Raw genomic sequence first — 17225 nt, 5'->3', positions numbered from 1 at the left:
TGTGGCATTGAGTGAACAAGCTTCTGCAGATGTTCACGAGTGATGATGTGGTTCCAGGCCTGTATCAGAGCCTCAATCAACTCACTCTTGGTCCTTGGCTGTTTTCTAGATATCTCTAATGATACCTTGTGCCACAAATTTTCAATTGGATTGAGGTCCGGGGACTGAGCTGGCCAGTCAATAGTAGCCACCTTGTTCTTCCAACACCATTGGCTGCCATACAGCCCCAGACCATTACTTTCATCGGATGTTTCACAGAGAAGCTCAAACACTCTGGCTTGTACTCTTCATGTGGGAACCTTCTCACATAAGACCTGCCATCATTTCCTAAAATGCAAAAAGTGCTTTCATCACTAAACAGTACTTTTTCCCACTCCTCCTTCCTCCATTTTAAATATTTCAATGCCCACAGTTTTCGCCTTTGTCTTTGTATGGCTGTCATCAATGGCTTCTTTCGGGCCTTGCACCCTCTCAATCCTGCTTCGAAACATCTTTTCCTAACAGTTGATGTTGCTACCTCAATATTGCACTTTTCTTGCCATTCTCGCAGAAGCTGAGGAGAGGTGAGCTTTCGATTGGCAAGGGATGTTCTTATCAGTACTCTATCTTCCCTTTTAGTTGACTTTCTGGGCCGACCAGATCTGGGCCTGTCCTGGGTAATTCCAAGCTGCTTATGTTTCTGCTAAATTCTTACGACTGTACTCTGATTACAGCCGACCTTCCTTGCGATCTTGGGGCCAGTATAATCCTCTTCATGTAGCACCACAACTCGCACACGATCCTCCGCTGACAAAAATCTGAAGGCTCCCTTCATAAAACTCTACAGTATGATTCACTAGATAGACCAACAGATAAAACAAACAAACAAAGCAGCAGATGTGATGCAATGTGATTGGCTGCCATATCCAGGTTATGATTGGTCACAAGAACCTCATCTGTGATTGGCTAATTTTTGATCTGAAGCTGTACAATATTTAGTTGTGCTTTCAATTCCCATATTGTTGCAATAATTTCAGGCAAAACTGCTTCAAAAGCTAAAAATATTACAGCGAGAGAATGCAAAGTTGTATTCTGAACAAAACCATATATAATATGTCATATTAGCATCAAAGATATTCGACAGAAAACGTTTAAAACTTGAAAAATCAATTTATCCTATGCAGGACTTTTGAACACCACTGTAATATATATATATATATATCGTATTTTTCCGACTATAAGACGCATTTTTTCCCCAAAAAAATTGTGAGGAAAATGGGGGGTGCGTCTTATAGTTGGAACGCAGGCTTACCGGCATTGTGGCGGCGACAGAGGTGCGGGGATGATGTCGTGCGGTGAGCGGTATGGCGTGAGCAGGGCCCCTTCCACATTTGCGGTGACGCCGCGGCCCGGTATTGAAGGAGAGCAGGGTGAGTTAGTTTTCCCGGTGGCGGCGGCCATCTTCCTGAGGCCACGCGTGCGCAGATTGAGTTTTCTGCTTCTTGGGGCTTCAGGAAAATGGACGCGGGAGGCCACGCGTGTGCAGATTGAGATCACGGCGGCCATTTTCCTTAAGCCGAGTTCGCAGATTGAGATCTCGGCTTCAGGAAAATGGCCGCCGCGATCTCCATCTGCGCACGCGCGGCCTCTTTCCTGAAGCCCTGGGAAGCAGAGTACTGAATCTGCGCACGCGCGGCCTCAGGAAGATGGCCGCCGCCACCACCGGGAAAACTGTGACTCACCCAGCTCTGCTGCTCTCCTTCAATACCGGGCCGCGGCGTCACCTCAAATGTGGAAGGGACCCTGTCCACCACCACCTGAGGAAGTGACTGCACATCTGCCGCCACCACAGCACTGCCGCAACCTCCCCATGGACACCAGGCCATGGCGTCGCCCACCTAAGCAGGATGGGACCCTGCTCCAGTGCACGCCGTTCTGCCCACCGCACCTCAGCATCACCTCACCTCTGTCACCACCATGCTTCCTGTGACCCTGCTCTGCCACTGCCTGCCCTCAGGTAAGAGATCTTAAATTCGGACAATAAGACGGACCCCATCTTATAAAAAAAAAAATATATATAGCCATTTTCTGAGACTCGTAGCGCCTCTTTTTCGTAATCTGGGGTTGGGTGAGAGCTTATTTTTTTGCGTGCCGAGCTGACGTTTTTAATGATACCATTTTGATGCAGATATGTTCTTTTGATAGCCCGTTATTGCATTTTAATGCAATGTCACGGTGACCAAAAAAAATGGTAAATCTGGTGTTTTTAATTTTTTCCTCGCTACGCTGTTTGGCGATCATGTTAATCCTTTTTTCTTTTTTTTTTAATTGATAGATCGAGCGATTCTGAAGGTAGCAATACCAAATATATGTAGGTTTGATTTTTTTTTATTGTTATATTTTGAATGGGGCGAAAGGGAGGTGATTTGAGCTTAATTTTTTTTTTTTATATTTTTATTTTTATTTTTTTTTACTTTTGCCATGCTTCAATATCCTCCATGGGAGGCTATAAGCTGGCACAACTTGATTGGCTCTGCTACATAGAGGAGATGCTTAGATTGCCCCTATATAGCACAGTTACAGCGTTGCTATGAGCACCGATTACAGGATAGCGCTCACAGCAATCCGGCATCAACAACCATAGATGTCTCAAGGAGACCAAAAAAGTTTAAGATAACAAAAATGACAAGTTTGAAAATTGTGAAATTTTTGCCAAATTTGAGATATTTTCACAATTAAACGTAAAAAATATTGACCTAAATTTACGACCACCATGAAGTACAATGTGCCACGAAAAAAAAATCTCAGAATCAGAAGGATCCGTTGAAGCATTCCAGAGTTATTCCCTCAAATTGACAGTGGTCAGAATTGGAAGATTTAGCCTGGCTGAACCAAACACCCATTCTGTGTCCTGTCTCCCACAGATTGTCATCTCCATATCTATGGAGGAAGGAGACAACTCTTCCACCGATGTACACATATAACCTGCCATGGTCACCTTCAGCTCCTATCTCAACAGCCTTCAGTTTATGATCCTCCAGGACAAGGGATAAATCTTTATTGCGCATTTCATTCCACTCCGCCAGTTGATACAGCAGCTCCATCGTGCGGAAATTCACCTCGTAGGGCACCAACCTGTTCCCAAAGATTTTTGTCATCCACGTTACGACCTAACAAAATACAAAAGGAAAGTTCATGCTCCCTTCAACAAAGGATTATTCAACTTTTCATTTTGTGACATTTTTAAGATTTCTGCTTGATGTTGGTGAATACAGAGCCAAAATCTAATATGGATAGGGGGCTGAGCTGTGGCTGTGTGTGTGTCGATAGATAGCTATATCTATAGATAGATGGATAGATATACAGATAAATCTAGAGATCTGTCTGTGTAAACATTATTCTTCAATTGAGTATGAATATGAAGAGCTTGGACAAGAAATGATGTCACAATTCTTTTTTTTTGTTCAATAATAGATCTTTTAGCTTTCAAAAACGCGTACAAATCTGCAGAAAAAAAACGCATCAAAAACGCACCTGCGTTTTCTGGCAAGAGAGGAAGAATCTGAACAGAAAATTCCACAGGCAAATCTGCAACGTGTGCATATGCCCTTAGGTTTTTCTATTTTTCCTTCCCATTGTTTTTTTTTTTTTTTTAGTTATTGTTCATCATTTGTTCACTTGTATTTAACACGAGTGCTCTATTAAAAAAAATAAAAATTAAAAAAAAAAAAAAAAATTTAAGCCCTCACCCACCTTGAGATATTGAAAAATGGAGACACTACAGGTGTTGGAAATTGGTGCAACTTTTTTAAAGGGCCACTGTCACCCCCTCAAGCCTTTATAAACTAAAAGAGCCACCTTGTGCAGCAGTGATGCGGCTTTCTAACAAGGTGGCTCTTTTAGTTTTTTGTGCATGTATTCCCAAAATAAAGCGTTTTATAAGTTCTCGAAAATACCTGTCTTTGGCCAGGGAGGCAGGTCCTCACCCCCCTGCTTGAAACGCCAAACTGCCGTCACTCAAATGTTCAGGGGCGCTGGGCGCCGCCCCCTCCGCGCTGTTTTCGCATGAAATCCGGCGCCTGCGCTGTGTAGTAATGTCTGGTGCAGGCGCAGTGAGCTCTGGCCGTCTCACGTCACAGCCAAACATGTCTATGAACAGTGTGCAGGCGCCGGGAAAGGTCAGAGGCCCGGCGCCTGCGCACTGCAGTACTTTGCTCTGCGCCTCAACACGGCAGACCAAATACGCCTGCGCTGGAGCCGCGGCAAGACGACGAGGACGTCATCGTATGAAGATAGGAGGCGCTGGACTGGACCACAACGCCCATAGGACCGGGACCGCCCCTGGGTGAGTATAATGTAACCTTTATTTCTCCTCTTTAAGGTTACATCGGGGGCTTATCTACAGCATTCCAGAATGCTGTAGATAAGCCCCTGATGCCGGTGGACTTCGCTCGTATACAATTTTTCGGGTGACAGATTCCCTTTAAAAGGGCTAAGACTGACAACTTGATCAGTCAAGAAGAGTTTTCATTTCTCCTCCCTCGGCACCCAGTCATGGTCACTTTTTATGCTTTGCCAAAACTGAATAAGGGATATGTACCTTTTAAGTGAAGACCCATAGTGTCAGGCATTGGGAGTGTGGGTCACAATGTTGGCATCTATCTTGACCACATCCTTAAACCCTTTGTGAGCATGCTCGCCTCACACATACAATGGATCTCCTTTGAAAACTTGAAGGTATTCTGATTGAACCCGTCATGCTAGCCAGTATTGATATTGAGGCACTCTATTCATCAATCCCACATGACTGGCATCAAGAACATCAAACATTCTCTCGGAGATAGGGGTCGCCAGTGTGCACCACACAATGAGTTGGTGTTAACCCTCCTCGACTTTCTATTAACTAATAAGGTCTTTAACTATGATCTCAAAATCCATCACCAGCTCATGTGCAGCCCATGTGCCCCCAGCTATGCCCATATGCTCATAGACTTATGGATAAGATATATTGATGAGGTTTGTGTTTTGTGGAGGGGTACAAAGGACACCTTCCAATCTTTTGTCCACTCACTTAACAGGAATGATATCTGTCTTTGTTTTACACACAAGATTGATATAAAAACACTATCCTTTCTCGACATCTGGATTAGTCAGGGAGGGAGAATACTTCCATTTATCACAAAGAAACATCTACCAAATCATTATTAAAGATGGGAGAGTCTGTTAAATATTAATTATTAATTGAATTATTCATATTCTCAATTCTGTACTGAACACATTGCCTCTCGCTGACATTACAAAAGCTATTTATGTATATATAGCTCAGAGTATAAGTTAACACCATATAGAGGGAACACGTGGTCTGTGGGACATATAAATAACGTCTCTTAGGAGGGTGTGGGGCTGTCACGTGGGGGTCACCTCCTGTCTTCACCATCATTCTCCATGGACGTCAGACAAGTCACACAAGGAAGGAACCGCTGGTAGCCATGATTCTACTCCATGAAAGAAAGATGACTTCTACTACATCTCAGAAACGATGAGTAACAAGCGCTGATATTTACAAATGGACAATCTGTTCGTAACTATTTCATCTATTTTTAGGTTTTGCTGCAATGTGGTTATTCTGTGGACAATTCAATAAGCCACTACATTTTTTATGAAAATATTTTTTATTTAAGAGTAACGCACCTGGTGAATAGTCCTGATTAAATAAATGTGCAAAATAAGCATATTTAACAGAGTCAAAATATCTAATCTCAAAAAAGGGCATCCCCAAAGACCAATATCTCAGGTTGAAAAGCATTCGCTTGGATATGACAGATTCCAGGCTTCCATGTGATGATCTTCAACAGAGGTTCCTTTATGAGGGGTTACCCTGAGCTGGTGCTTATGGAGACTTTCCACTACGCACAGGGACGGGGAGAGAGGGGAATTGTTGGTGCCCAGGTACAAAACCACCAATACACCGTGTTCCAAATTATTATGCAAATTGGATTTAAGCGTCAAAGATTTAATTGTTTTGTTTTTCAAATAAACTCATGGATGGTATAGTGTCTCAGGGCTCAATGGATCACTGAAATCAATCTTAAAGACATGTGATAATTAGTTTTCCAGGTGATTCTAATTAAAGGAAAACTACTTAAAAATGATGTTCGACATTATTAAGCAGGCCACAGGTTTCAAGCAATATGGGAAATAAAAAGGATCTCTCTTCTGCTGAAAAGCGTTAAATAGTGCAAGGTATGAAAACATTAGATATTTCACAAAAACGTAAGAGTGATCATCATACTGTGAAGAGATTTGTGACTGAAATAGAGCACAAACAGAGTTCATGCAGATTAAGGCATAATGAGGAAGGTATCTGCCAGACAAATTCATTGGATTAAGAGAGCAGCTGCCAAAGTAGGAATTAGTCCTACCTGTAATGTAATTTCCAGGAGTCCATCCTGACAGCACCACCAGGAGGTTGTCCTTCATATCCTTGATAGGGACCGGAAACACAGAAGAGGTTAAATAGCCTCTCCCCACCTCCACCCTTCAGTGTCTTTTCCAAGTACCACACCAGGATGGATTCAACGCTATTTTATTAAATTTCCATTACAAATGTTTATATCACATCAGATAGGAAATATACGGGAGGGAATATAAGGGGTGCTGTCAGGATGTACACCTGGAAATTACATTACCCGTAGGATTAATTCCTACTTTCCCAGGACGTCCCTCCTGACAGCACCACCAGGAGAAGTACCAAATAACTCCTATTAGGGCGGGATTACTGCTTGGAGGACTTTCCTCCCAAAGGCCATCTGTTGGTTTGACAGAACGTCCAGTTTGTAATGTTTACAGAAGGTATCTATTTTGGACCAAGTTGCGGCCCTGCAACTGATCCATAGAAGCCCCTGCGCACTCTGCCCAAGAAGCCGAGACTGCTCTTAGCGAATGAGCCTTAAGGCCTTCCGATTGAATTTTTCCTGCCGAGGTATATGCTGTGGAAATAGCTAGTTTTATCCACCTAGCTAAGGTGGCTTTTGATGCCTTCCTTCCTTTATTTTTCCCTGCCATCTGTACGAAGAGATTTGAATCTAGTCTCCACAACTTCTGTGAGTTTCAGGTATTGTAGGACTGTTCTCTTAATATACAACGAATGGTGTGTACGTTCTTTTTCGTTTTTATAGTCCTGACAGAAGATGGGCAATATTATTTCCTGGCTCTTATGAAAGTCAGTTACTACTTTTGGAAGGAAGGCCGGATTTAGCTTGAGAATGATACAGTCGTCTTGTATCTTTAGATATGGGTCTTTTATGGAAAGGGCCTGAATCTCCCCTATGCGTCTGGCTGAGGTTATTGCCACCAGAAACACTGTTTTAAATGTTACCGTTCTGAGATTTGCCTGGTCTAGGGGTTTGTAAGGATTTTCCCGTAAGTTATTTAGAACTAAATTTAGGTCCCAAGGAGGGACGGAGCTAAGTATTGTAGGTCTAATCCGTTGAGTGGCTTCTGATAAACCTTACCACCCAAGGGTGTTCTGCCAGCGGGTAATCCAAGAAGGAGCTCAGAGCCGAGATTTGTACTTTTAAAGTACTGGGCTTTAGACCTTTGTCAAAGCCGGCCTGAAGAAAATCTAAGATTTGAGGAATATCAGGTCCCTGTTTAAGGGAAATTGGGCCTGTACAATATGAGAAGAATTTTTCCAGACTTTAAGATATATAGCTGAAGTGACTGGCTTTCTACTCTTTTGTAAGGTAGATATAACCGATTCTGAGCGATCTCTTGATTTTAGCATTTCTTTCTAAGGATCCAGGCTGAAAGCTGCAGGAACTCTAAATTGTGATGGACAAGAGGGCCCTGCGTTAGGAGATCTCGCTGTAGTGGTAGAATGATTGGATCTTCTACTGCCATCTGATTCAGTACCGGAAACCAGCTTCTCCTGGGCAAAAAAAAAAGCACTATTAGGATAACTGTCGTCAGACTTTCCTGAATCTTCCGTAGAACTCTTGGAATTAAGGGCAGTGGAGGGAAGGCATAAGCCAGTTCCATATCCCAATTCTGTGCTAAGGCATCCACGGCTGCCGGGTTGTCTCCAGGATTCAGCGAAAAGAAGCGTCTTGTTTTTGCGTTTATCTTTGAAGCGAATAAGTCTATCTCTGGGAAGCCCCAGGTGTCGGTAAGATGTAGAAAGACTTCTTGATTTAAGGCCCACTCTGTGGGTTGGATCTTCTTTCTGCTGAGAAAATCTGATTTCTTTCGCCTGTCAGATGTACCGCAGTTAGGGATTTTACGTTGAGCTCTGCCCAAGAGAATATGATGTTTGTTAGGTCCTGAAGAGGACAGTGTCTTGGACCTCCCTGATGTAGGATGAAAGAGACCGTAGTTGAGTTGTCGGAGAATATTCTGACGTAAAGGTCGTTGAGCTGTTGCTGAGACCTGCTCAGCGCTTCCCAAACTGCTCTGAGTTCTCTGAAGTTTGAGGAGCTGTTGCTTATCCATGAGGGCCATGTTCCCTGAAGATAACGACCATTTATGTTGTCTTCCCAGCCGCTGAGACTTGCGTCCGTCGTTATATTTATGCATGGAGACACCCGCCAAGGTTTGCCCTGCTGCAGATTTGGGATATTGACCCACCAGGACAGGGAGCGTCTTTCTTCTATGGTTAAGGATATCTTGTCGTCCAATGACGTCTGTTTTCCGTCCCATCTGGCGAGTATGTCTCGCTGTAATGGCCTTGAGTGGAACTGGCTCCACTGGACACACAGAATACATGAGGTCATCAGACCCAGTAGTCTCATGGCTTTCCTGATAGTGATGTACTGCTTTTTTCCCAAATATTTGAGCCTCTCGTGAGACAGCTAGTTGTTTGTGAGCTGGAAGAAATGAATACTCTTGTCCTGAGTCCAGAAGGACCCCCAAGAAGGTTTTGTAAAGATTCTCAGAGCTGATGATAGTCCGAATGGCAGACACGGCAGACACTGGAACTGGAAATGAAGAATTTTCCCTCGGTCTTTTATAGGTTTTTGTATTTTTAGAGGTATTTTTGGTGTATAGGATGAATGGGCACATGATAATATGCGCTTTTGAGATCTATTGTGCACATTACCGAATCATTCTTTATTAATGGTATGACAGGTCTGATGGTCTCCATTTTGAAGCACTCGTAAAGGACCCACTGGTTCAGTGGTTTTAAGTTTATTATGGTCCGGTATTCGCCTCCTGACTTTTTTTATTGAAAAGAGACTGGAATAGTGGCCCTGGAATTGTTCCGACAGGGGTACCGGAACTATGGCTTCTATCTGAGTTCTTGTATGTCTTCTAAAAGTCTTCGATGGACCTCTGGAGATTGGCTGCGGGTCAGACAATATCTTCTGGGGGATTTTTGAGTAAATTTTATTTTGTATCCCTGAGAGACTGTTTGAAGTATCAAACGGTTTTGGGTAATACCCTGCCATCCTTCCCTGAACCGTTGAAGTCTTCTTCCGATGCGCCTTACGTCATTGTTTACCTTACCTGGTCCCTTGTTCACGAAAGGAGCCTCTACCCCTGCCTCCTTTAGGGTAGCTCCATCTTCCAGTTTTACCCCTGCCACTATAATCCTGCCTGGGATTGAATCAGGGCTTGCGAAACACTGGCATTTTCTTTTGTTTCTGTTCTGGGAAGCCCTTCTTATCGGATGCTTTGTCCAGTAAATCATCCAATACCGGGCCAAATACATGGAGACCAGAAAATGGAATTGAACACAGTTTATTTTTGGATTGAGTGTCTCCAGACCATGATCTTAACCATAACGCACGCCTTGCCGCATTAGACAATGCATTGTCCCTGGCCGCAAAGCGGACTGACTCCGCCAAGGCATCTGCCATAAAATCAGTTGCCATCTAAAGCAGTGGTAAGGATTTTAATATTTCTTCGAGTTTTATTTTTTATTTGGGTTTCCAACTCTTCAACCCATATATACATTGACCTTGCTACTGAGGTCGCAGCTACATTGGCCTTTATAATTGCTGCTGAGGCTTCCCATGATTTTTTAAGGAGATCTTCCGCTCTCCTGTCCATGGGATCCTTAAGGCCTGAGGAACCCTCGAATGGGATGGCTGTTTTCTTCTACACTGGCTACTCGTCTGTCAATTTTTGGAACTGTTTCCCACATTTTAGTATCCTCCGGATTAGGCCTCTTTCACACTTCCGTATTTTCAGATACATCGCAATCCGTCGTTTTGGGCAAAAAACGGATCCTGCAAATGTGCTAGCAGGATGCGTTTTTTGCCCATAGACTTGTATTAGCGACGGATGGCCACACGTCGCATCCGTCGTGCGACGGCTCGGTCGTGTTTTGGCGGACCGTCGTCACAAAAAAAAAGTTCAAGTGAACGTTTGTTTGTCCGTCGCGTCCGCCATTTTCTACCGCGCATGCGCAGCTGAAACTCCGCCCCCTCCTCCCCGGACTTGAAAAACTGTATCTGCTGCCCACGTCGTGCAGAAATTTCACAACGTACGTCGGTACATCGGCCCGACGCACAGCGACTGACCCACACCGACACAAGTGTGAAAGTAGCCTTAAAGGGAAGTCGGAATTTAAAGTCCTTTGGGACTATAAGTTTCTTCCCCACATCTTCCCATTCCTCTAATATCATTGCCGATATGTGATTATTCATGGGGAAGACCTTATCTCTTCGAGCTCTAAGTCCTCTGAACATTTCATCCTGGACTGTCATTGGCTCTGTGGTTTCTTCCACTTTCATGGTGTTTCGGACTGCCTGCAATAGAGTGTCCGTGTCTTCAGAAGAAATAGATCTCTCTTCCGGTCACCGGAGAGTACAGAGGAAGATATGCCTTCTATTGAATCTAGATCAGAGTAGCCCGATACTTCTCCTTCCTCAGAGCTCGGATCCATGTTCCATCTGGGTCTCTAAGGGGAGGGGACCTGGACTGGTTCAGTAGTGGCTATAGCGGCGTGCACCTCCTCTCTGATCATGGTGCGTATATTATCCAATAAGGATGATTGCTCCTGTTTGAGCAGCTTGGCGATGCATGACTCGCACAGCTTTTTTTCGTATGTGTCTGGAAGTTTCGTGGCACATAAGGCACTTATTAGATCTTCTTTTGAATGCTGTTGTGGAGCACTTAGACGTTTCCTTATCCTAAAAGATACGGAAAGGAAGGTCCTATAGCTAATGTATATAGACTGGCTTGGAAGATGCTATCGTAGCTCACTCACGTGGTCCAAGGGAGATTCGGACTGGACGTCAGGACGGCTAACACTCTCCATGTTACTGGGTCAGTGTGTCCTGTCAGCTGTCTGTCTTAAATAGTCAGTCTTACCCGCCTTCAAGACATCTGAATCGTCCTCCTTCCGATCACAGCTGCTGCTCATCTGGATCCTGCCGTCGCTTCTGACAGCACATGCACCGCATGGAACGCACCCTGGTCTTGGATCTCTGCTCATACACCGCGCCCCCTCCAGGAGCGCCTGCCGGCCCATTCAGTGCCACCCCCGGAAGTCACCACGCGACTTCCGGTGTCATGGCGCTGCTCTGGAGGGAGACGCTGACCCGGCGAGCGGCAACTTCTCAGCCACCTGCAGTGGCGCCGTATCGCCGGAATGAGCATCGAGGACGCCCGCCGAGAGGGCGCCACACAGCAGCTGCAGCCCAGGGTCCACGGAGGGAATGTGGCTGCACACGGGAGCCCTGGTCTACCGAACGCTGAGGGACCTCTCGTGGTATCAGCACTATTGTGGGCATACCTCACCCGCTGCCCCAACCCCCGCTGGAGGAGCTGGAGCCCAGGTAAAACGGATCTTCGCACATCTGTGCTCCTCTTCCTGCATCTGTCCCTGATAGGGACAGGAAAAACACTGAAGGGTGGAGGTGGGGAGGGGCTATTTAACCTCTTCTGTGTTTATGGTCTCTATCAAGGATATGAAGGACAACCTCCTGGTGGTGCTGTCAGGAGGGACGTCCTGGGAAAATACCATTACAAAGCAGCAAACAGTTATTTGAAGCTGCTGGTGCCTCTGGAGTCCCTCGAACCTCAAGGTGTAGGATCCTTCAAAGGCTTGCTGTGGTGCATAAACCTACTATTTGGCCACCCCCAAACAGTGTTCACAAGCAGAAATGGTTGCAGTGGGCCCAGACATACATGAGGACCAATTTTCAAACAGTCTTGTTTACTGGTGAGTGTCGAGCAACCCTGGATGGTCCAGATGGATAAAGTAGTGGATGGCTGGTGGATGGCCACCATGTCCCAACAAGGATGCGACGTCAGCAAAGAGGTGGAGGAGTCATGTTTTGGGCTGGAATCATGGGGAAACAGCTGGTAGGGCCCTTTAAGGTTCCTGAAGGTGTGAAAATTACCTCTGCAAAGTATATAGAGTTTCTGACTGACAACTTTCTTCCATGAAAAACAGAAACGTGCCTTCAGGAGCAAAATCATCTTCACGCATGACAATGCACCATCTCATGCTGCAAAGAATACCTCTGAGTCATTGGCTGATATGGGCATAAAAAGAGTGGTGTGGCCACCATCTTCACCTGACCTCAACCCTATAGAGAACCTTTGGAGTATGATCAAGCAAAAGATCTATGAGGGTGGGAGGCAGTTCACATCAAAACAGCAGCTATGGGATGCTATTCTGACTTCATGCAAAGAAATACAAGCAGAAACTCTCCAAAAACTCACAAGTTCAATGGATGCAAGAATTGTGATGGTGATATCAAAGAAGGGGTCCTATGGTAACATGTAACTTGGCCTGTTAGGATGTTTTGGAGTTAAATCATTTTTTTGTTCAGTGAATGTGTCCTCCTAATGCTGCAAATTCCACAAATGAGCATTTTCAGTTCTTTAAAACATATGAAATGTTTAGAGATTCTACTGTGCCTAATAATTTGGAACAGTGCATTTTGAGTTTTTATTCATTTCGGAGATTATACTGTTATCATTGGAAGGTTTCTTCAATAAAATTCGATGTATACTCTAACGGGTGATGACTTATTAGACTGACTGTCATTTGCACCGGCCATTTAGGAAAATCTGAGAAAAATATCATTTGCATAATAATTTGGAACATTGTGTATAGACAAATCCATCAGCCTCATATCTAGTTTTGACAATAGAGCACCGTATGTGAGAGATTTTGAAAAAACACTGGAGTATACTCCAGATGGACGAGAACATTACAAAAGTTATTGGAGTCTCCCCTCAGATTACGTACCGGAGGAGTAAATCAATTGGTGACAGTAGTACTCAGCCACTTTACACAACCACCGGTGGCCCAAACCTGGCTACCCATGAAACCTAGTGGCTCCTTCAAGTGTGGCATGTGTGTGGCCTCTGATTTTATCCAAGCAGGCAAACAATTTTATAATGATTTTACTGGTGAACGGTTCCAAGTGAAAGATTTAAATAACTTCAAAACCAAAGGAATCATTTCTAAAGTTACTTGCTGCTGTGGCAAAACATACGAGGGGTTTTCATTAAATATTTTCCCTGACCACGTCTATTTATCACAGGATGCTGAAGCTATATATGTCTATTGATATAAGTCTCTATAGGTTACATGCCAATTTGCAACTCAGAACGGATAACAGTCTTGATTTTACAGGTGCTTAAGTGGTGCGAGGTTTGATAATGGACCCAGTGGAATAGAGCAGTCATCAAGTTCCTTTACTTGAAAGGCCGCACACCAAAGGAGATGTTCGATGTGATGAATGAGGTTTATGGTGATGATTCCGCGTCATGTGATGTAGTCAAGTACTGGCATCGTCAATTCAAATGTGGTCAGACTTCGGTGCAAACTGCTCCTTTTCCAGGGCAACCCCACTATGCTATTGATGAACACAGGGGAGGTCACCATTTGGGAAAATCGCCACGTAACGTAACGATTCGCCATCTAGCCCAAAATGTCAAGATTTGTGTGGGGTCCGTGGAAAAAACGATCCAAGACCATCTTCACATGCATAAGGTATCCGGTTGCTGGGTTCCCCAGCTGCTCACACCTTTCCAGAAGAAGGAACGAGTCAAAAGTTCTCAGGCTCTATTGACAATGTGCTATGGAAACCAGGAGGACTTTGTCAACAGATTGATCACACAGGATGAAAGCTGGGTCCATCATTATGATCCTGAGACTAAGGCTACTTTCACATTAGCGTCGTACGACGCACATCGCAATGCGACGTACCGACGCATACTGTGATAGCGCCGCACAACGGTGGCAGCGGATGCAGTTTAACAACGCATCCGCTGCCCCATAGTGATGTGCGGGGAGGCGGGGGCGGAGTTCCGGCCACGCATGCACGGTCAGAAAAGACGGTCATGACGCACCAAAAAACGTTACATGCAACGTTTTTTGGTGACGACGGTCCGACGCAACCGTCGCATGATGGTTGCGACGTGTGGCAATGCGTCGCACTGCGTCGCTAATGCAAGTCTATGGAGAAAAAAAACGCATCCTGCAAGCACTTTTGCAGGATGCGTTTTTTCTACAAAACGACGCATAGCGATGTGCAGTGCATGACGCTAGTGTGAAAGTAGCCTAAAGTACAGTCAATGCAATGGAAGCATCATGACTCACCGCCTCTAAAGAAAGCACGTGCCCAACCCTCAGCAGGCAAGGTCTTGCTCATAGTATTTTGGAACCATCACGGAGTAGTATTGATGGATTTCCTAGCAAAGGGTACCATGATCACTGGAGCATCCTATGCTTCACGGTTAAGGAAATTGCAGGAGGCCAGTAAAACGAAGAGACATGACATGCTCACAAAAGGTGTCTGCCTTCTGCAAGACAATGCACCAGTTGACAACTCACGTTGCCCAAATGGAAGCATGCTCCTGTGGCTTTGAAATTCTACCGCATCCCCCTAATTCACCTGGCCTCGCACCATCAGACTTCCACTTGTTTCCAAATAGAAGTTATTTTTGAAGGGCAAGCATTTTCCAGATGATGAGACTCATATTTCTGAAGTCACAATGTGGCTTTGGAGCAACCTGTCGACTTCTACAAGCGAGGTGTTTACAGTTGCTTAAAGAGATGGGAGAATTGTGTGTACCTAGGTGGCACCTATGTAGAGAAGGACTAATAACTGTGCCAGGTTTCATTGCTCTAAGTCCACAGGAAGTGGGTCAGGGGAAATCTTTAATGAACGCCCTCGTACGTTGGTAAAACGATAAGGGAATTTAGGAAGTGGGTGGGGGAACACTTAGGGGACATCTGATATTAAAGACATTTTTAGTGAGACATGTCAACAGCACCCACTGTAGAAACTTGAAAGTAATTAAGTTCATGGGTATTGATAACGTTAAATGACCAAAAAGAGGGGGTGACCTTGATAAAAACACCCTACAAAGGGAATCAAGATGGATTTTTCGTTTTGATACATGGTCTCCCCATGGTTTGAATGAACAACTTAAAGGGAAGGTACCGCGTTTGTAGATCATTAATAAATCAATGTAATGTAGCATAACATGCTGTTAGAACCAAATTTTGAATGCATTTGAAACATATTTCATGTGTTATAGGAGTTTAAAGAAGGTACTGGGGGCCGAAGTCTTGTTTTCACAGCAGCAGCATGACACTATCAGTGTCATCATAAGGCACCCCATGAACATAGGACATAACAGACTGCTGCTGATCCCATCTATTGTAATGGAGCAGTCACTGCTGTGAACTGGGCATGCATCTGTGGGCTGCACAATTCACAGTAGTGGGAGTGTTCTGCTGCCATATTCATGAAGCCCTTGGATCTGCTAACATAAGAAGTACTGCTTCCAACAGAACAGATCCTAGATTGAGGGCTGACAGCAGTAAAATGCAGGAGAAAAGCATGGGCAGAATAGCAGAGACATCAACGAGGAACAGTACCATTATTGGAACAGGAGCTGTCAGCTGCTCTGTGATTCATCCCTTCCTAAGATAAGAAGCTGCAGTGAAGGCATTGTGGAGGGAGGTGAGAGAATCATGTCATCTGGGTGAGAGAGACTGATGGGAGAGAGAAAAACAGTAAAGGTACCGTTACACTAAACGACTTACCAACGATCACGACCAGCGATACGACCTGGCCGTGATCGTTGGTAAGTCGTTGTATGGTTGTTGGGGAGCTGTCACACAGACATTTATTTACCCTGGTTACCATTGTAAAAGTAAAAAAAAAAAAAAAAAAAAAAAAAAAAACACTACATACTCACATTCTGATGTCTGTCATGTCCCCCGCCGGCGTGCACTGAATGTGTCAGCGCCGGCAGTAACAGCGGTGACGTCACCGCTGTGCTCTGCTTTACGGCCGGCGCTGACACAGTCAGTGCAGGGAAGCTCTCGGCAGCAGCACGTGCATATTAGCAGCGCTCTTGCCGAAAGCAGTTTTAACCCTGTGGACGCCAGGGGACGTGACAAACATCAGAATGTGAGTATGTACTGGTTTTTTTTACTTTTACAATGGTAACCAGGGTAAATATCGGGTTACTAAGCGCGGTCCTGCGCTTAGTAACCCGATATTTACCCTGGTTACAAGTGAACACATCGCTGGTTCGGCGTCACACACGCTGATCCAGCGATGACAGCGGGTGATCAGAGACCAAAAAAAGGTCCTGATCATTCCCATCGACCAACGATCTCCCAGCAGGGGCCTGATCGTTGGTCGCTGTCACACATAACGAGATCGTTAGCGGGATCGTTGGCTACGTCACCAAAAGCGTGACGTTGCAACGATATCGTTAACGATATCGTTATGTGTGACTCAGCCTTAACTGCTGGTGATAACAGATCACAGGGCAGTCTCCCACAAAATAGCGCCGCCCTATGATGCTACTCTTCATTCTGCCCCAGAGATACTAGACCACCCAAAAGGGGAAGGAAATGGTGATATCAGCAGTTACGTCCCAAACTTTGCTGCTAACAGTAAAGCTGGTAAGTCTAAGGCTGTGTGCACACGTTGCGGATTTTTCACGTTTTTTCGCATAAAAACACATACATTATGCATCCCATCATTTACAATGCATTCCGCAATTTTTGTGCAGATGTGTTTTTTTTCCACGAAAAACGCATCGCGGTAAAAAACGCAGCATGCTCATTAATTTTGCGGATTTTTCGCGTTTTTCCCGCTATTTAATGCAATGGGAAGCTCCGGAAAAAAACGCGTCAAAAACACAAAAAAACGTGAAAAAAACGCATGCGGATTTCTTGCAGAAAATGTCCGGTTTTGCTCAGGAAATTTCTGCAAGAAATCCTGAACGTGTGCACGTAGCCTTAGGCTACTTTC

General features: G+C 44.8%; 1 protein-coding gene across 2 annotated transcripts in view; it reads right to left on the bottom strand.

Annotated features, from left to right (window-relative positions):
- Positions 1 to 17225, bottom strand: part of HAUS1 (HAUS augmin like complex subunit 1) — an 85945-nt gene that overhangs the window by 44251 nt on the left and 24469 nt on the right. For both annotated transcript variants that reach the window (XM_077272087.1, XM_077272086.1), the window contains exon 2: positions 2978 to 3149. In XM_077272087.1, the coding sequence (XP_077128202.1) occupies positions 2978 to 3149 (172 nt within the window). The remainder of the gene's footprint in view (positions 1 to 2977; positions 3150 to 17225) is intronic.

This window comes from Ranitomeya variabilis, chromosome 7 (genome assembly GCF_051348905.1).
Source record: "Ranitomeya variabilis isolate aRanVar5 chromosome 7, aRanVar5.hap1, whole genome shotgun sequence".
NCBI lineage: Eukaryota > Metazoa > Chordata > Amphibia > Anura > Dendrobatidae > Ranitomeya > Ranitomeya variabilis.
The sequence above is the reverse complement of the archived record's forward strand: the minus strand, read 5'-3'. Positions and strand labels throughout refer to the sequence as shown.